The following is a 22,403-nucleotide window of genomic DNA, read 5'->3' on the forward strand; positions in this document are numbered from 1 at the left end:
AGCAAATTCAATTAATTCTCGGATTAGGTGACGCCCAAGTTGATGCCGCGTTAAGGATCTGACGGCATATCACCAACATCGTTAGATATTTTTTCCTATCATTGATTTTCTGCTTAAGGCTGATGCCATTCTTGACGCCTTAACACCCACTTGACACCACATCACAGATGTCGTTAGAACTGCTTCTCATCTCCAATTCCCTGGTTAAGACTGATGATGCTTCTGATAGGCTATCACAAGGCTGACGACTTATCACGGATGTCGTCAGCCATGTTTTCTTCTCTTTTGCTTAGATTTTTAACTCTTTTGCTCCATTGTCGTTTATTTCTACTCCTTCAGCCTTTTACTGCAATCATGAGCAAACACATCAAAACAACAAGAGTTGCTTCAGAATTCACAATTATTTTAAGCTAAAAACATTAAATGTGTTAGCTTTTGCTCATACATCAACACCCTCAACTTAAATCAATTGCTTGTCCTCAAGAAACAAACTAACTAAGAGTATACAAAGTACAAGTTGGCAGCTAAAAATTCATATCAGTTCAGAATATATGCACCATCTCCAGGGTCAGTCAAATTAAGAGTAACTGTGTCTATTATTGAAAAAACCCATGCAACTCATGAGGATCAAGATATGGCAAGAATTTTAGCAATAACAACCCAGCACATACCTAAATCACACTATCCAAATAAGGTAGTGCTTAGAAACATACCTAGTGTGCCCTCACAATAAAGAAATCCCTTTTTCACTCATATCAGAATTTATATACATAAACACAGGGATAAACACAAAACTCACTCTCAAAATGAAGTTCCAACATTACACATCAAATACCATAGGCTTTCCCTTATAGTCAGTACCCAAGTCGTCAGACAGTTCAGTTAGGATCACTATAGGGCTTTTCTTAAGATTGTAAAGTAGGCCAGGGGCTGGTATGATATTCATGGATATTTCAGAGTGACTATGCCTCCTTGACACTACACTAAACTCTTAGGGTTTCAAACCCCAACCTTTTTTTCTTCCTCTCTGTTATTGATCATATATGCTCAAGATAGATACGGTCTTTTCAATTATCACAGGATCTTTTTATCATCTTTTACATAACTTTCTCATTTCTTATTTCTTTTTCACCGCACCCAACTTTTTATTCTTTTCTTTTATTCTTCCTCTCTTCATACTCATTTTGTATCGCTCACCTCTACAATAGCTACCCTCAACTTAAGCTGTTTACCTTAGTCAAAGTGCACAGTATCCAAGAAAAGGTTCATTATGATATAAATGGGAAGGTGAGAGGTGTCGTAGAAAGAAATAGGATAATTAGACTCAAAATAGGGATCAAGAGATATTATGCACATAGGGAAGATCATTTGGCTAAAGTGGGCTAAAATAAAAAATGGCCTATGATCCTTTCCTAACTCCTATCCTATGACAATGGCAAGACTAACAGGGCAAGTTCTAAATTCAACATACAATGGGAACTAAGTAAGTCCTTACACACACAAGGCACACAAGTATCTCGCATATCACTACATATCCAGTTCATGCACTTGTTTAAAAAAGGTAATTTAGTTTCCAAACTAATGCCACAAAAAGATACACCGTGTCACAAATGGATGCATTTCACATAGTAATATATCATACCAATGGAGAGGTGATCAAAAATCACAAAAATAAGTTAACTTCCTTAGTTACTTGTATTTCTCCTAGTCAACTACATCACATCACAAAAAAAGCATAATATGACTAAACATGTCGGGTCTACTAGGAACAAGACTCTGGGGAAAAGAGGCATGGCAACGAAAACCCCAGTAGGACATCAACACCCACAAGTAACCCCAACACCCTCAACTTAAAATCATGCAATGTCCCCAATGTGTTAACCCAAAATAAGAGAGTTAGAAATATACCTGTGGCACCATGGGTGCAAAGATCTGATGTAAATCACATAATATGAATACAAACAACAAAATACCTTGGGTTGCCTCCCAAGAAGCTCCTAATTTAGTGTTGTGGCATGACAATATCCTGTCATCCTTTATCCCTCAACTTTGACGATTTAAATTGTCGGCCCATCTTTTGACCTTTACATGTTTTAGGTTCATTGGGCAAATGTGAGGGCATGATAAGGAATGTTCCATCATGCCACTTCGAAAACTTGAACCGCTTGCCCAATTTTGCATCAAACTTTTGTGTGGGCTCATTGGGCAACGATGAGGATCTTAAAATTCCACTAAATGGATATTAATCTTTAAGCTTCTTGGCCTTCAAGACTGGGATTATAGTATACCCTTTTGGAAAGATAAACTCCAAAATATAAGAATTTTCCTCCTCATTTTCAAAATTCATCATTTGCTCGGGTGGTTTGACTTTCTTCACATCCACCAAGAATAATTTTGAAAAGTGGTTTAAATGAGGACTGACTCTAAATTCTGGAGTAGCATCTCTATTAGTATCTTTACCCTAAAATGGACTAGAGTCTTCATAAGGATTGTTCTTGATTTCTTCTTTCAATTCTAGTACCATTTCCTCATCTTTTGCATCTTCGTTCATGAATGGTTTGGTTAGTTGGGAAATCACCAATGGAAGATCAACATCAAGCTCATCATCAATATAGGATTCTTGCTCCTCATCTTCACACTCTTCTATTATGTTAAATGATTCCACAGATAAGATATCATCTAAACATAATATAGAAGAATGCTTTGAATAATTGACCTCTATATCCATCTCCTCATAAATGATCGGCTTCATACCTTGACGCATACCACATACGATATCATATGTTTCTTTCTGGAGAGCCAACATTTGTTGAAACATAGCTTTAATGCCACTCTTACCGGTGTTTCATTCTTTCTTTTCTTGACCATAACACCTATCAAATTCATAAGAAGAACTAGAATTTGGGTTAGCATAATAGGGGGAGGGGGCATTTAGGAAATCACTCTAATGTCCATCTCGACCACCACATAAAGTACAATCATACTCCCGGTAGAATGGAGATGGTGCACATATCTCTCTCCAGAGAGCATATCTATAATCTTGCCAAAAGTGAGGTCCATCACAATATGGAAATGGATTACCAAGATAAGATTTCCAACCACCAAGCTCATATTCATTCCATGATTCCACGGTAATAAGTAAACTAAAATAAAAATCTACCTAACACAAGAAATAAAAGAAAACTAAATACAAATATTTACAAGTTTGAATTCAATCTAGTAGGCTAAAATTCCAAACCAACTCAATACGCCAAATTGTTCCTCGGCAACGGCACCATTTTTTATAACTCTCAAATTACACTCTTTAATGGGTGTAAGCGATCATTGCCAATATAAAACTCAACTAGGTTAGGGTCAAATCCTACAAGGAACAATTTGAGTGGCGATTAAACTAGTTTGAAACTAAAGCTACAAATTAAATTTAAACAATCGATATAAAAAGATAAAATGGGGGTTTAAGGTTCACAGAGAGTTAATTGTCACTTTCAATATTTTAGTGTTTGAAATCAGTCTAAATGAGAAACCAGAGTTATGTTCACCATGGATTTTGGGAATTGACAGATACTAGGTGATGCTTAAGATTCTTAAAGTAAGTAGAAATAGCAGATTATCCCTGATGACAATACTATCTGACTTATCTCTCGACCTCACCAAAAAATTTATTATCTAATTCTCTCGAACTTAGATAACTTATCTATTTCCAATAGGATTTTATCTCAGGTAGATCAATCTAGTTACGACATTGATCATTAAATAGAAGGTTGGTAGCTTCCGAGTCCCTGTTGATAATTCACGACCTTTAGTCTATTTCTTTATTAGAAGCAAATAAAACCTAAGGCATAACCTAATGTTTGCAACCAGTAGATTTTAGTTAAAACAAAAGAATTCAATACGTCCTACTACCCTTTGAATTCGTTAAATACCTAGTAACCTATCAAACCCTAGTCCATGGATCCCATAACTCCGGCTAATGGAATTAACCGCACATGATTTGATGAATGAAATACAAAGTTGAATTCAGGATAATAATGATAAAATTATGAACAGATGAAAAGCAACAAGTAGTTTCTTCAATTTAATCCCGAAAATAGGAATCCACAAATAGTTGATAAGTGTTGATGAAAATAAAACTCTCCAAAACTTTAAAAAAAAAAAGAACTCCTATGAATAAACCCTAAAAGATGCTATTTATACTAAAGCCTAGTTAAGGAAATAAAATAGAAAATTCAACTAATTCTCAGATTATGTGACGCCCAAGCTGGCGCCGCGTCAAGGATGTGACGACGTATCACCAAAATCATCAAATGTTTTCACCTATCGTTGATTTTCTGCTTAAGGCTGACGCCATTCTTGATGCCTTATCACCCACTTGATGCCATGTCACATACATTGTTAGAACCACTTCTCAGCTCCAATTCCCTAGTTAAGACTGATGCTAGATCTGATAGGCTATCACAAGGCTGACGACTTATCACGGATGTCATCAGCCATGTTTTCTTCTCTTTTGCTTAGATTTTTAACTCTTTTTCTCCATTGTCGTTTATTTCCATTCCTTCAGCCTTTTACTATAATATCATGAGAAAACACATCAAAACAACAAGAGTTGCTTCAGAATTCATAATTATGTTAGCTTTTGCTGACACATCAAAAGCTCAATCTAATATAAGTAAGCCTAACCTACCTTGAGTTCAATTAGCTCACGAATCAGCAATCTTTGCTTTCCATTTCCTTAAAGATTCTTGCATGATCCAACCTATCAACAACATAATCTATACATTATTACGAGAATAACACCCCCCATATTGTACCATTATGATTTAGGTCCAAAAAAATACCAAAAAACCCCAAGTGGATCTTACATATAAAAAATAAGTTTTTGAGGCCAACCCATTGTTCAAATACCATAAGAAAGTTATAACCCTCAAGAAATTTATACAAACAACCATATTTTTAGCTACAATCAAGCCTCATGCCATATGGTGTTTTGGGTCTAATAATCAATTATTCAACACAAAATATTAAAGGATCCATACTTTATATTAGTACTAAGACATGATTACATAGGCTAATCAATCTCCCAATCAACCCACAATAGTCACTTTAAGGTTTTTACACTGTATTAGGGCTTTAGAGCTCAAGAAGGAGGCACAGATGACTAATTATCAACAAAACGAGAATTTAAATAGACCTTGTCAAGGCCCTCCGGAGAAGCGATCACGCGATTAGGCGCATGCTAGCCGAGATCACGAATATCGCAATTGTATCACTCCTCACACAATTATGGTATTCACTCATTGGACGATGGCTGAAACTTGGAATTTAGATAACAAGATTCAGCCAAGGCCTCGAGATTAATCCACAGTCTAATATGAGGAAATGAGATATGCAACTACATAGATTTTGATATTTCAGATGCATTGGCAAGGCCGGATTTTCCATCTGATATTATTTTACTAAAGTTTTTGCTCGGCAAGCATTAGGAACTGATGAAGACTTCTCACCAGGAAAGTTGTTCTAACAACCAAACGAATAGCCAAGTAACCAAACTATTTGTTCTAGAAAGTCATAAATGACTTGGGGTAGCGATGAGAAAACTCTAATAGTGAAAATAAGTGGAAACACAAGAAATGACATAAAGGGTCATTACATCTTCAAATAGGAGTAGTGTTGCCCATTGAAGTATGGTGGTCTTGGAGAGAAATGACCATCTTAAAGAAGAGCACCAAGAATTTGATAGTTTGCCATTTGATCTTTGCTCATGTATGGTAAAGCAACACAGTTAGTGAGACTTCTCGAATACTAACTAAAATTTAAGAGAGGGGTGAATTGAAAATTTTTGTAAGTCGAATATTGAGCCTTCACAGTCGACTTTCTTGTAAATTAACATACTTCGCAAAGAAAATTAGATTTAAATAAATAGATAAGTAAATTATCAACTTAAAATAAGGACAAAAAGATTTGTCCTAGTTAAGAACATCAATATTGTTCCTACTTTCATTCCCCCTTGGGTTTCAAAATTTCCTTAGATCTTTCAAAGTGGGGAATCGAGTACAATAATAGTGAACAAGTTCCGCTGACTTATTTTGTTCTTTGGATCTTGTGACACAGCTTTAGTATGTATTATAATGTTGACTCGATCCTACTCTTTATGTAAATATTGTAAATGATAAGTACAAAGCTTTGTAAGACTAATATTGAGATACTTTGGAGTTCATTCTTGAAGTTGTGTAGTGTTTTCTGTCCTTCATTTTGGGCTTTATAGTCTTCCATTGCATCTGCTTCTTTTCTTTATAAGAAAACCTAAGGGATTTCTTCTCAATCAAGGATTTAGGTTGATTTCTTAATTGAGGGAGTTTTCACCTTATGGTATTTCCATATTAGATATGTCCATACTCTATGCGATTTTCCTTTCTCAAAGCTATACATGTCTAAATCAGATAGAGGGTATATTCTTCTTTCCCTTTTTCTTGTCATGAGGTACGTTCAATCATCCTTTGATTGCCTTGTCCATCGTGATCTTTAGTTGATATGGTTCTTGTTGCCTTGTCCAATGAGATCCTTAATTGATGTGGCTCCATATTTAACACTATCTTCTTTGAGGAGATATTCATTGCCTTGTGTGAGATATCCTCCTATTATTAGAGATTTTCAATATCCTTTGTCCGAGATCTCCTTCCATATATAGATCTTCAATATCCTACAAATTTCCACTCATTAGTTTGTCATTATTAAAACATAGAATGTAATTATAGGAGGCTAACAAATGCAAGTAACAATAATCAAAATACAACTCACAATTAGTTGACAACTAAATAAAGTCATACCAATTCATCTCATCAGGAATAAAAGTACACAAATACATTAATTACATAGGCAAATTCTTCAATAATGGTCACCACAACATGCACACACACACAAAAACACATACATGCATATATATATATATATATATATATATATATATATATATCCAAATAAAATGATGATTGCATATATGTAATATGTAAATACATACTAGAGTCAATATTAACTCTCAAATATGACCTGCAGGGAACAAGCTCAATCCATTTACTAGTACTAGTGAGAAAGTTGCATTCAGTATCAGTTTCTTATTTTGAAGCTCTTGTGCTTTCTTATACTTGGTCCTTAGGTAGTTTACATTTTCTACATATTGTATATTTGTCAATTTCATTGTGTAAGGTTTGTAGTGTTTGTTACCTATTTTAGACTTTTGTATTTATTATTGAAGGGGTGTGGTAAGGGTTCTCCTACCTAGAAGGATTATAATAGGTACCACGAAGTCTCGTATTTGCTTTATTTCATTTCTCTTTTGCACTTCATATTCATTGTGTATTTTTACCATACTTACTAAGGATGGATCGAGATAGGTGCTATCGTGATCTCAGATTCTATATCATGATGATATATGGTTAATAATAAGCAAATCATATCAAAATAAAAATCTCCTCTAACCCAGCAGTTCTTTACATAAATAAGTAAATTGCTATGCAAGATTACAAGACCATCATGATATCTAAAAGTACGTTAATTACTATGTAGGCAAATAAGGCTACTATGATATCTAAAAGCACATAAATCGATACGTGAATCGAAAAGACCACAATGATAGCTATTAGAATAAGTAAAGCTTTTACTCCGTCTAGACTTTGATCAGGTAATGAACTTTTTTCTATTAATATTTTTTTGTTGTGTTGTTTCCCTACTCACAAGACCTTCATCCTCAACTATGGAAAACTCTTCTTTAACTCTATAGATTTCAGTACATTACTAACATCATCTAGCGAGATACTATTTTTTCCATATAGTAACATATCAACAATAATATCGTAAAACAATGATAGAGAACATGAAATGATCAAGGCCTTATCCAAACTATCAATTTTGATATCCATGTTCTTCAAATCTATTTGAATTAAACTCATCAAAGTAAGTTTTAATCGGTGTACCTTCATTCATACACAGATTTACACCTTCTTTTTAGGTAGAGGTGGTTTGTTAGTGATTTCTTAGCATATTCTAACTTCTTCCATGCCATTATTGCAGATTTCCTTTCTTTGATTTTTTGAATAACGTTGTCTGTAAGACTCATGAATATCTTACTCAAAGCTCTCTCCTTTAGGTCTACTTTTTTTATTCTTTCAACTCCTATGGAAAAGGCACCTCAATTTCTTTTCAATACCCTTGTAACACTAAGGACGGTCTAATTCTAATCTTCCATAGACTGAAACTAGATCCTTTATCGAACTTCTATATCTTACACTTTGTTGAAGATGATGGAGACATCTTAACCTTTGATTATTTTATGATACCAAGTAATACAAAAATTATGCATTAATTAGAACATAATCATTAAAAAAATAAAGAAGAAAAATAATACAAAGATTTAACGAGATTCGTCTATGTCTACTACTCCAAGCAAAAGCAAAAAGAGTTTTTAACTATGAAAGAAAAGAAAAAATGAATAATGCTTTAGAATGTCCAACTATATAGATCTAAGTAGTCCTAAACCTATAAGGAAAAGATTCTCCCAATCCTACAAGGACTATATTTTCCTTTCCTAAATCTATTAGGACAATGAGTTTTCTAAACCAATAGGGATCATGAATTTCCTGAAATATACAAGGAAAAAATTCAACACATAATGAACAAAAAATAAAACAAAAAGCACACCACAAAACCCCATGAAAAGATTTGTCATAGCTCCATCACTACCCAAATAGTAGATCAAGAAGAGACAAACAATGAAGAATGGAAAGTCGTGGTTATGGGTGGTGGGGATTGTACAAACTTTTTTCTCCAATTTGCTATGTTTTGTAAAAAAAATTATTATTTTACTAAATATGTAGAAATATTTCTATGTTTAGTAATATAGAGTTTTGTTTAGTTATTGTGGATGATTTTTTCTTAATCTATAATCTATATCTATAATATATTAAAAGTGTGAAAACCCTTATAAAAGTGATTTGAACTTTTTGCCCTTCACTAAAACATCCAGCAATAGGCAAAATCATCTTTTCATTTTTTTTTCAATAATTATCATTAAATAATTATTCAAATATTTAGGATACAATAAAAAAATTAAGAAAAAAATCTCATACCTAAAAGGAATTAAATATTTGATTAAGATTTCAACGCAATTTTTTAGTAAAAAAAAATATTCATAGAAAGAAAATATTTAAAAACCAACATTTATAGGTAAGAAAACACGTATGGGAAAGAAAACATCCCTACACAAGTTTTTAAGGAAAATTTTAGAAACCAAAATATATTTTTTAAAAAAAACATATGCATGGAAAGAAAAACATATATTTTATTCGGGTAAGAAATCATAATATTTAACACTTCTAAATCAATTAAAATTTTACCTTATATTAAAAAAATATTTACGATTCTATTTAAATAGTTAATTGATCAAATTTTACTAGAAAAATATGTGTAATGCTTCTACTTCTTCATTTTTTCTTATTCTTCTTATTTTTATTTTGATATTTTGATTTTTGATTGATGACTAATTAAAATTTTCTCCTTGGATTCTTTTGGGTATTTTAGTCTTCTTTGTTATATGAATTATCTTTTAAATTTTTGCTTATATGAAATTATTTTAATTGTGAATAAATCACGAAATTTAAGTATATCATAATATTTATTAATAATGGTTGTCTTTTTTTTGGTTGGTACAAACTATAATGGTTATTGCACATACAAAATATGATCAAATAGTCTTTTTAAAGTTAATTTTACTTTCTATTATCTATTTAAATAACTTTCTTTAATAGATGATGTTTTTCAACTTGCGTATCAAGATATTGACTTTCTTTGTTTTCAAATTTCATGATTTTTCAAAGTTGAGAAACTGAAGTGTTACTTTAATTTAATGGATCTTAAGTAATTGTGGGTCTTGAAAGCAACTGTTTATTTTACACTGATAAAACATTACCTCTTGATACACTTGATGTCATGGTTCGGTTTGTTTTGTTTGCATTACGATATTGAATATGTCGTTCACGAGACTTATCAAATTGAGAGAATAAGGTTTGGTAAATATTGATATTTGTAACTAAGTTATAAGTAGTTATTGGTAAAAGAATGAAAGTTTCTCATAAAAAAAATTGTGAATGATGGTGGAGCTAGAGGAAACATGAAGTTACTGCCTCATGTGGTTTATGTCTTTAGATAATACAAAAAATATTAAATTATTTTTATAATATTGACGTAATATTTTTCTTTTTCAACAATTTATGTCACATCTCAAATTTTTTTGGCATGGTAGGCCAATACTTTATTCACAAAATCTACAAATATTTAAATACTTATTATTTAAATATATTATCTAATGTTTTGTTTGGTATATATAAATATATTGGGTAAAAATTTGCCATGAATTATTTTCTATTATAAATTATGAATACAAAGAATTCGATGATTACAGTTAGGGGGTGTTCATCGATGATTCATAGTTCAATTTAATGTATTATCGATTCGATTTATTAGTTTTTTATTTCTAAACATGCTAAATTGATAACCAAAAATAAGATATTTCTTATGGGTTTGGGTCCTTAACGGTTCGATGTTTGAGTTAAACAATAAAAAAATGCTCATTTATATACATGATAAGAAAATGTTTATATATTCAAAAACTTTGTTATTGATTTATACGAAAGTAATTTGATATTACGTTTATGCAGTATGATTTTGTACTATTTTAATTCTATTTCACAGTTTTATTATTAATTAACGTGACACACGTTCAAAACACGTACACTTGACTACTAAAATAAATACTCTTAAATCTTGGTTTGTCAACGGGAATCACCTGCTCCACGTGAAAGATATCTGTAGAGTGTAGAGATAGACGATCTTGCCAGCTAAAATGAATATGAAACGTTACCAGAAGCTTACTCACTCTAACTAAACCCTTTGATTAAACGAATTGTCATAGTTAGGTTTCTACTTAATTTGCTTTCTCAAATTTCTTAAATTCACCAATCCAAAGTATAGAAAATGATTTCCCATCTTTCACACAACCCCTACCACTTAACTTAGAAGCTAAGAGAAAATCATTGCTGTTCGGAGATCCTATCATTCGATCAAATTTCCTCGTTACTTCACCTCAAACAGTCAGGCTGTAAAGTAGAAAAAAAGAAGCTAGACAATTTGACCATCACTCCAAGTTAAGAAATCTCATAAGTTCTGATGGTAATGTGCCATCAATAATTAAATTACTAACCATAAATTTGACCATCACTTTAGAAATAGCTGTGTAAAAGGAAATGTGGCACCAAGGATTATGAAAACAATAATGCGGTTACGGTAGGAATTTGTTTTTCAAAAAACAAAAGACCGATGCATGGGGTAAAATCAGATGCTGTTTTATTGGCGAAATATAGCTGCCCTTGTATGTATGTGGTGCAATCATATTATTATTACCTAAACTAAATATACAAAACAAACTCAACTACTAAATACGTTGCTTAAATAGTGTATGCCGCATATATTATTCCACAGTTTTGGTAGTGCCCTTTACTTTATCATTTTTTCTTCAAACCTAATATAACAATGGTGATAACACAATAATAATGACGAGAATAATAGTGACAAATTTAATAAATTAAGATTTCAAACAATCATAACAATATAGTTAATTACTGGAAAGAAACCTCTTGTCTAGGTTCGTCAAACGTAACCGATATTGTTTCCTGTATTTAATCAGCCAAACGAAAAAGAAGAACAAAAAATGAAAGCAGTCATTCTGCCAAAGGCTTCAAAGCAATGAAGTCACCTCCCTCTTCTTCTCCTTCTTCGTCTTCAATTCTCCGAAAGACTCATCTTTCTCCTTTTCTATTCACTCTGTTAGCCTTCATCGTTTTCGTCACCATTCTTTATAGTGATGATTTCAGCTGCATTTTTAGCCAGCTTGAGTATTCTAGTCTATCTGGTCCTCCCAATTCCATTTCAAGAATCAGTGAGTGATTATATTCATCAAATTCAGTCCTTTGTTTCTGCAAAGTTTTTATGGTATCGATTTGAATGCACAAACATTATTCAAAAGAGTCAACTTATACTCACTGAGCCTGATGAATGTTTTCCACCATCACTTCAATTTTACTTCCTACAAAAAGTTATTTTCTAGGTTACTGTGATCCTACTTGTTATGATTTATTTTATATTTCAATTAGGCTGCTAGTAAAATTTCTGCACATACAAATTGAGGCTTATGAGAATAGCATGTTGACTTTGTTTTGAATAATTTTGGTAGTGAAGAACAAGAAGTTGCCATTTGCCATTGGAGAGACAAAGGACGGCTGCGACGTGTTCAGTGGAAGTTGGGTTCACGATGACAGTCGGCCACTGTACGAGGAAGCGGAGTGTCCTTACATACAGCCACAATTGACTTGCCAAGAACATGGCCGGCCAGACAAAGATTATCAGCATTGGAGATGGCAACCTCATGGCTGCTCTCTACCAAGGCACGTTTAGTTTTACTCAATTTTTCTCATATTTGCTACATACCGTAGTAATCTACTTATCATAAACCAACACATCATTGGAAATTATTTATTATTTTAGTTAAGTGTCACTTGCATTTCAAATTTTCCTTCTAAAGAACAAGAACCAATTGTTGCATGGGCAATTCTTTTCCTTGATCAAGTTGATGGGTCATGATGTTGTAAGATGTAAGCATTCTAGAGTTAATACTCCCTCCGTTTCCGTTTCATATTCGTTGATCTTCTTTCTAAAAATATTTGTTTCAATTTATTTGTGCAAATTCTAAAATCAAGAGTATGTTATACATATGTTTCCCTGTTTACACTTTATTGGAATGCGAAATACATCAACAGGTTTCAAATTTATTGATTAGTGTATAAATTATCTCAATTCTCAAAACCAAACTTAAATGATTATTATTAATTTCAATTATAAATACTCAATGTTCTAGACGTAATGCATGATATGTAAAATGCATCGCTATTTATTACTCCCTTAGTCCCAAATCACCCGTCTCAAATTTCCTAATTTGATTTCCCATTTTACTTCTCTTTTTCATTAATCAAGACAAGACAATTTTTTTTTTCATGTTTTACCCTTTGTATTAATTACTTTTTATTCAAATTAACTTGTGAACATCATTTAATAGGGGTACTATGGTAAACTAGGCAAGTTATTAATTATTTTTCTTAATCAATGTCTCATCTCAATTTGGAATGGAGGGAGTGGTTTCTTAATGGGTGTGTTAAGTCATATGAGCCAACTAATACAAAATAGAGAAAGTATTACAATAAATGAGTGCAAAAAATAAGTACTTATATATATTGTGTACTATTTTGGAATCCACACTTAAACACATCCGAAACAGACATGTGACATAAAGAGCTAGGCCATGAAAACAAATCCTGAGTCGATAGCTAGTGACTTGCCCGCTAGCTATTTTTTGTTTCGAGAAATGGTTATCACTAATTAACCTGGCTAACTGGTGAATGACTATACTGTACTCTTTATCTTTATTAAATAATAATGTTGGTCTCGTGTTGTTCAACAACCGCAACCTGCCAGAACGCAGGTCATACTTTATCATAGGAGGCAAATATTTTGTTATTTCCATAACATCTCAATGATTTAGCTAGACTAAGTATTTCCATAATATTGCAGTTTCAATGCAACACTAATGATGGAAACGCTTCGTGGGAAGAGGATGTTATACGTGGGAGATTCCTTAAACAGAGGACAATTTGTTTCCATGGTTTGTCTTCTCCATAGACTCATTCCTGAAAATGCCAAGTCCATGGAAACTTTTGGTTCTCTCACTGTTTTCACTGCTAAGGTGCTGTCATTTTAAAGTTATACAAATATAGCACAAATTGTATGACTAGGTCGATTTATTGAATGTAATTAACACTGCAGGATTACAACGCGACGATTGAGTTCTATTGGGCACCATTTCTGCTGGAATCAAATTCTGATGATGCAGTGGTACATAGAATATTTGATAGAGTTGTCCGAAAAGGCTCAATCAATAAGCACGGGAAGGCTTGGAAAGGGGCTGATATAGTCGTTTTCAATACTTATCTTTGGTGGATGACCGGCCTAGAATTCAAAATTTTGTAATTATCTATTCCTCTCATTTTCTTTTTTGGGAATACCGACTAAATTTTGTATACTAATACTGTTAACACCATCATATCATAGGTAACATAACCTACAGTATAAAGACTTCGGTATATTTGTTAAGAGTATGTAAACTAAACTAAATCGTAGTGAATAGTAATTTCTTTTGATGTTCTTGTTTTTTTATCTTCGATTTATTAATGTTAGAGAAATGAAATTGATGCAGGCAAGGGTCTTTTGAGGATGAAGTGAAGGATATTGTAATGGTATCCACAGAGGATGCATATCGAATGGGAATGAGGATTATGCTGCGATGGGTGAAAAAGAACATGGACCCGAAGAAAACCAGAGTCTTTTTTTCTAGCATGTCACCTACTCATCAAAAGTAAAACTACAAATGTTCAATTTATTGTTGAAAATTGTTTGTCATATTAAATTGGAAAGAAAAAAAATAATCTCTATTTTTGCAGGAGCATAGATTGGGGAGGAGAACCAAATAAGAACTGTTACAATGAAACAAAAATAATAGAGGATCCAAATTACTGGGGATCAGATAGCAGAAAAAGCATAATGAGAGTGATTGGTGAAGTGTTTCGTAAATCAAAGGTGCCTATTACATTTCTCAACATTACACAGCTCTCGAGTTATAGAAAAGATGCACATACATCAATTTACAAGAAGCAATGGAATCCATTAACAGCAGAGCAATTGGCAAATCCAGTTAGCTATGCTGATTGTGTTCATTGGTGCTTGCCTGGTCTTCAAGATACCTGGAATGAGCTTTTATTCGCCAAACTTTTCTACCCTTGACATCATAAGCATGGACCAAACCCAATTTTTATCTACTACTAGTATGGTATGACCTCAATTTGGTGACCTAGTATTTTCTTTCTTCGTTTGGGTGATTTTTGCCCACAGAAACTTGTTCAAAAGAAAAGAAAAGAAAAAATTGTGTATAAATGTAATGATGCTGCAAAGATTGGGAAGGTAAAAAATCGTACAAAGATGTGAAAAGGAATTACTGCAGGAGAATTATTGAGCAATATTATATTTTTTTCTCAAAATTCGAGCATCATAACGTATCCTATCCAAGTTTTCATTCATTTTCATTTTTTTCAGAAGGAATTGCATGGAAACTCTATTATCTTCCCCTGCAAATTGAAAATTAATAAACATACTGTTGAAGCACTACGATATTTGAATCTACATTTAAGATCATATGGTATTTTAATTATTGACAAGCTATGTAGAAGAGACAATGTATATCAAGAAGGGACTGAAAAGTGAAGATTGAAGATCAAGAAAAAGGTCCTCACAAATCTCGAAGTAGAAATGAAGAATTAGCAACACTGCTAGAGAAACTCATCAGAGAACCTTTTCCTCTGAGTAGAACAATAGACTACAAGATAAAGTTGTTTCATATGTGCACCGTGATTCTTTGGAGAAATGTAAATGCGGGAGCTCAATTCGACAAGAAATTGGAATTATATGTTAGATTTATGAAGAAAACAAAATCAAAATATCAAAATGTATTGAGATTAAGATGAGAAAATGCGAAAAGGACCAGACCTTTGCAACTGTACAAATGAAAAATATCTCTTCTTCCTTGTTCTAGAGAGTTCTCTCTCTATATATATACAAGACTTTATAAAAAGAAAGAAATGTAAAAATATATACAGAAGAAACTAAATTGGGTCGGGTGTACCTATTAATAATTGGGCTTGGGTCTCGTGTCCATTATATCGTAATACTCCCCCTCAAGCTGGAGGGTGTTAACACGCCAAGCTTGGGAAGAAGCTGATGGTGAGCAGGACCAGGCAATGACTTGGTGAGAACACTAGCCAACTGACTTGAGCTAGCAACATAATGAAGGGAAATCAGGTTAGCACGCAAACAATCATGAACAAAGTGGCAATTGATTTCTATTGCTTCGTATGCTCATGAAAAATAGGATTCTTAGCTATACTTAAAGCATCCAGACTATCACAGAAAATAAGAACAAGAGAATTTATATTGACCCCAAAGTCGCCAAGAAGGTGAATAAGCTAAACAATCTTAGCAAGTACATTCCGAAGAGCCCGATCCTCAGCTTCCGCAGATGAAAGAGAAATGGTAGACTGTTTCTTGCACTTCCAAGAAACTAGAATGTCACCAATAAAATAAATAAACCCAGTAATAGATCTACGGGTATCTAGACAAGAAACCCAGTCAGAATCGGAGTACCCCAACAAAGAAAAATCAGAATAACTAGAGAGTAAAATACCCTGATCTGGATAACCCATGAGATATCGGAGAACATGTAATGCAGCCAACATATAAGGATCTGGGGTTGCAGAAAAAATTGACTTAAGTGTTGAAATGAAAATAAGATATCAGGCCTCATGTGTTGAAAAAAATTAAGCTTACCAACCAACCGTCTATAAGAGCTAGGATCACACGTAGGGGCACCCATATCAGTAGTCAACTTAAGAGAATAATCCAATGGAGTCGTAATAGGAGAATAGTGATTACAGTTAAACTCTTGCAATAGGTCAATAGTGTATTTATGTTAACTAACAACATACCCTTTGGGATAAGAAGAAACCTCCAGACCAAGGAAATAATGAATAGAACCTAAATCCTTAATCTTGAACTGATCATCAAGAAAGGATTTAAGAGAATTCAACTCAACCAAATTATCCCCAGCAACAAAAATATCATCAACGTAGACAGCTAGAACAATATGACTATAGGTAGTACATTTCATAAATAATGAGTAATTATTCTTACTGGATGAATAACCCTGAGATAATAAAGCTTCAGAAAGCTTTGAAAATCATTGTCTAGAAGCTTGACGATGACCATATAAGGACTTTTTAAGAAGACAAGCTAAGGGGGAACTAGAAGTAGAAGAAACTGTAAGACTAGGTGGTATTTTCATGAACACTTCCTCATGAAAATCACCATGAAGAAAAGAGTTATTGACATCCAATTGAAAAACTGTCCAGCCCTTTTTTGCAGCCATAATAAGAAGACATTTTATGGTAATAAGCTTAACCACCGGAGAAAAAGTTTCAGTAAAGTCCATCCCTTCTGTTTGAGTATCACCCCGAATAAATAAACAAGCTTTATATCTTTCTGTAGAGCCATCAGATTTTAGTTTTATCTTATAAACCCACTTGCAGGAAATAGCTTTCTTATGAGGAGAAATGGGAACTATGTCCCATGTGTCATTAGCCTCAAGAGCTTAAAACTCTTTGCACATGCCATTCTGCTAGGCAGGTATAACAACAGCCTAATAATAATGTTGGGGTTCATGCAGTTGAACCTCAGTAGATGAAATCCTGGATATACAATTTTCAGGCGCATGAGAATGAATGGAAGAGAAGGCGTAATCTTTTAAGTAAGTAGGTCTATATACTGGTTGAGTAGAATATTTAGTAGGAATGGGAATGAACGGGGTCAGATTAGTTGGAGGAGGTGAAGGAGTAGTAGGAGATAGATCAATAGTAGGAGATGAAAATGGATGAACAACAGGAGTTGGGGAAGATATAACAGGAACATCAGAACAAGAAGAAGAAGGGTTAGGAAAGAAAGAAGGAGCAGAGGAGTTGGAGTTGTAAGGAAAGATATGCTTATGGAATACCATATCCCTTAAATTAAAAATAAAATGATTGTTGAGATTTAAAAGTTTATAGCCTTTCTTGCCGAAGGGATACCCCCAAAATATAGAAGGGATGACCCTTATTTGAAATTTGTCTTTACCAAACCTAGGAGAAGTGGCAAAACATAGACACCCAAAATATTTTAAATTCGTATAAGAAAGGGGAGACTGATGACGCATTTCAAAAGGAGATTTATTGTTGAGAACTGGTGAAGGGAATCTATTAATTAGATAAGTTGCAGTCAACATACAATAATCCCAATGTTTTGTGGGTAATTTAGATTGAAACAGTAAGTCTTGAGGTGTCTCAAGAAGGTATTTGTATTTTCTCTCACCACTCCATTTGTTATGGAGTGTAAGGGGTAGTAGTTTGATGTATAATGTTATTTTTTTAAAAAAAGAGATGCAGCAACACAACTACCTAATTCAAAAACATTGTCAGTTCTAAAACATTGAGCAGTAGAATGAAAATGACATTTGACCATTGAGGTAAAGTCTTAATGACAGTCAAAGCAGCACTCTTCAAAGATAGGAGATGAGTTCAAGTAGATCTAGAATAATCATCTACAAAAGTAAGGAAATACCTAAAACCATTGTAACTTTGGGTATTATATTGTCCCCAAGTATCAATGTGGGATAATTGAAATGGTTTAGTAGTATGTATACTACTTTCTGGAAATATGAGTCTTTGTTGCCTAGCCATGGGGAAAATAGAACAAATAAAAGATTATTTGGTGGACAACTTATCAGATAAGAAAGGAATACTGTACATTTTATAAAAAAGAATATGTCTAAGTCTTTGATATCAAAACATATCAATTTTATTTATGTTTTATAGAATAGTACATGAAGAAGTGGGAAATATATCAGGAACATTAGGAATAGTAGCACAAACACAAGAACTAAGAGGCTGAACAGGAGGAGAATGAACTACAGGAATTAAAATATGTGTGAAAGTAGAAACAGAATCTGAAACTACAGTAATACAAGTGCTTGGGGAGAAGGTGATAGATGATAAGCCTTGAATGCAAGAAGCATCAACTGATGAAATACTCTCCGGACATAGAAAGTACAAGCCTTTTTTTTCCTACCAAGTTCAATCGCCTCTTCATAGAAGGGACCTGTAAGAAACAAGTGGACTTAGTAAAGATTGCATAACAATCAAACTGATTATAAGTTGAAACAGGAAAATTAAATTGAATTGGAAAGAAAGCACAAGAAGTACATTTTGTAAGATCATATTATGTCTTAAAAATAAGGAACCTATGGAAACAACTTTAACTTTGTAACCACTAGGGTGAGTTATGAGATAAGGTGTAGAAATGGGTTGAAGGTTGTGAAGCAACTATTTATGTGAATTCATATGATTGGTAGCTTCGAAAGCTAAAATCCAAGGAAATACACCTAACTGAGTGTTGCACACACCTATACACCAACATAATGCATGTTAGGACTACTAAAAATATTATTTAACACACCTGGAAAATTGGAAAATCCAGAATGATCTGCATATGTGGAATCATCTGATTGTAGATCGGAAGACAAGTGAGTCTGGTCAGATTGATTTAAAAGATGATGAAATTGATTATTATTTGAATGGATGCGCAATAGGCTAGTGAATATGACCGAAAGAAGGTGTATCAACTTGGGCACATGCAGAATATTTCTTGCCCTTAGTAAACTAAAAATTTGGTGGATATCTATGTAATTTATAACATTTCTCCATGACATGACCACTCTTCTTAAAATATCTGCAAATAACAAGACTATTGTTGGGGTTCTTTGGATCAAAATAGATTTTTTGGGTATATGGTCTAGCACCACTATGTGAATGACTTGGAACATCAGATGTGAATTTCTAGGAAAGATAAGCTCTTTCCTGATTATACCTCCTACCATGGTTTTGAAAGGGTAAACCTTTACTTACATCACTATATCTAGAAAATGATATATAGAATGACATTAAGTCATTTGGAGGAGGATAAAATAGTGGATTTTTTGTTTATTGCTCATCGTTTTGGATCATAGAATAAACATTGCCAAGGCTAGAAAGTGGACCCATCATAAGTACATTACTTCGACAGGTAAAATAGGCTTTATTAAACCTAGTAAGAAACTGAAATAGTTTCTGTTCCTCAAGGAATTTTTGTAGTGCACCATATGTGCCAGTTGGTCCCACATTTACAGTATTAAGTTAATCCTAAATAGCCCAAAGTTGAGTAAAATAGAAAGTAACATCAGAGGTCCACTATATTATACTACCTAATTCCTTTTGTAATTGAACATATTTGGATCCATTAGACTTCCCACACCTATTATTTATATCATCCCAAATTTCCTTGGCAGTGGCAAACCCTATGACACTCATAGCTATGTTTCTGGATATAGAATTGATTATTCAGGCAATGACCATGTCATTTCATCATTTCCAATATAACTAATGAGGGGATTTGGGTACAGGATTAAGGTTTTTACTAGTGACTATCCCTAATTTATTTTTACCAGAAAGAGAAATTATCATACTTTTTCTCTAACTAACAAAGTTATTTCCACCGAATGGTACAGTTATGAGTTGAGTACCAGAGTTATCATATGGATGCACATAAAATGAGTGAGAATAATTAATAGAGAAAAGTGTAAAACCTTCAGTAGATGTGCTACCAGGAAAATTATCCGACATTGTTCCACAAACAAACGCAACTAGCAACTAAGAGAAGGATATTACTGTATTTCTTCTCAAAACCTGAAGAACTAGGTCTTATGAAAATAAATTTGGGGAAATAGATGATAGAAGGTAACATAGTGTCGATTTCACACTGAATAAGGAAAACCTCAGGATTGCCATCGCAACACCACCATTGGAGACCTCAAAATCATCGTCGGAGACCTTAAAATTACCATTGCAAATCCCTAAATTCACAAAAACCCAATTTTTTCAACGATGTTCAAGTACCAGAGTACAAAATTGGATCCCCTCTCTGATACCACATTATATTTATGAAGAAAACGAAATTGAAATATCAAAATATATTAAGATTAAGATAAGAAAATGAGAAAAGATCCAGATCTTTGAAACTGTACAAATAAAGATATCTCTTCTTTACTGTTGTACAGAGTTCTCTCTCTCTATATATACATGACTTTATAAAAAGAAAGAAATGTAAAAATATATATAGGAGCAACTAAATTGGGTCGGGTGCACGTATCAATAATTGGGCCTAGGCCTTGTGTCTATTATATCATAACATTCTATATGAGAAAAGTTACCATACATTATACACATAAAATTAGCTTGAAGATGAAAGAAACTAGATGTGTGAAAGTAGAAACCAAGTACATAGAATTGAAGTCGTGGAAAGACTAGAACCAATTCTACGTTGGATTGGAGAACTAGAAGGCAACTACTTTATTTCTATATAAATAGAATGAATTATACTCTAAGTATGGACTATACTCAAAGACAAAAGCATTAGAGTGAGAGGAGTTCTGCACAAAGAGTCTTAAAAAAGAATTTTTGCTACAACGAAAGAACATATATTCTTATCATGATTTATCCATACAATTCTTGAAGTTGTAATAATTAGTTTATTTTATTGGCTCCAAAATAATATATTTATTAACTTCTATTTTTAAGGGATTTCATTGAGAGGATGGAGTCATTGAAGAAAAAAATAGTAGAGATAGTAGAGGTTGGGATTTTGAACACTTTTTTAGTTATTGCAAAGACTGCTGTAAACCTAAAAGTTTAATTTGAGCTCGAGTTGAGTGGAAGAGTTTGGAAAAATCCTATATATGTGGGTTATGATATTCACCTTCCTTGAGTAAGGATTTTCTGTAGAGAAATAGCAGAAAAATATGTAATTAGGAAGACTTTCTGCTAGCCTAAGATCGTTAACCAAGATCGGAAGATTCAACTAAAAAGAGGAAGCTATGAAAAAATAAGGAAGAACTTTAATATGAAGAACACTACTTGAATTGAATTGTTTTAGTTGGTTACAAATGTTCAAGACTCTTCCCTATTTATACTTGTCTATGGATGATTCTAGAAATTCTTCTAAATACATGTACAAGAATATTCTAGCAAACATTATCTTCTAGCTATCTAAGAATAATCTAGATATTTTTAAAAAATAATTATCCTAAATATTTTGCTAGAGTATTCTAGAGACTTTACTAAAAAAAACTATGATAATTCACAATACTATTCAAGAAATTTTAACTAGAAAACTATGATTTTCTTCCAAAAATTCACTTTAGATATTTTTCACACTCCCCCTTAAAGTGATTTTTTGGAATCTATCCCAAACTTGTTGCAAAAGAACTCAAACAAAGATTTGCATCATACCTTGGTGAAACTCTTAGCAGTTTTTTTTGAACTCCTCTTTTTTCTTCCAATGATGAAAATTTTTCGTCATCGATTTATCCTTGTTGAGTTTTATGAAGTTGACTTTGTGAGCTCCCACTTTCTTTGAATTTTTCCACAGCTTCATTATCTAGTGATATAAGCATAAAGAGAAAAAAAGAGTACAAGGAATTAACAAAGGTTCAAGCTTCGGATTGAAGATCCTTTTGGAGCCTTTTCAATCTTGTTCATGCAAATAGGAGCTTATGAGAGCATGATGTCTTCAACCAAGGG

At 33.0% G+C, this 22,403-nt stretch overlaps 1 protein-coding gene across 2 annotated transcripts; it reads left to right on the plus strand.

The window, feature by feature from the left end:
- The first annotated feature begins 11,600 nt into the window (after positions 1 to 11,600).
- On the plus strand, positions 11,601 to 15,188 carry LOC107873276 (protein trichome birefringence-like 33). Of its 2 annotated transcripts, none has more exons than XM_016720049.2 (6): positions 11,601 to 11,983; positions 12,278 to 12,488; positions 13,669 to 13,840; positions 13,921 to 14,120; positions 14,351 to 14,509; positions 14,595 to 15,188. In XM_016720049.2, exons 1-6 carry the CDS (start codon positions 11,791 to 11,793, stop codon positions 14,932 to 14,934), a joined length of 1,275 nt encoding a protein of 424 aa, XP_016575535.1. In that variant the 5' UTR covers positions 11,601 to 11,790; the 3' UTR covers positions 14,935 to 15,188. The 2 variants fall into 2 exon arrangements, with proteins under 2 accessions (XP_016575535.1, XP_016575536.1); XM_016720050.2 differs by having other exon boundaries at positions 11,732 to 11,983; positions 12,283 to 12,488.
- The last annotated feature ends 7,215 nt before the right edge of the window (positions 15,189 to 22,403 follow it).

This window comes from Capsicum annuum, chromosome 6 (assembly GCF_002878395.1).
Source record: "Capsicum annuum cultivar UCD-10X-F1 chromosome 6, UCD10Xv1.1, whole genome shotgun sequence".
Lineage (NCBI taxonomy): Eukaryota > Viridiplantae > Streptophyta > Magnoliopsida > Solanales > Solanaceae > Capsicum > Capsicum annuum.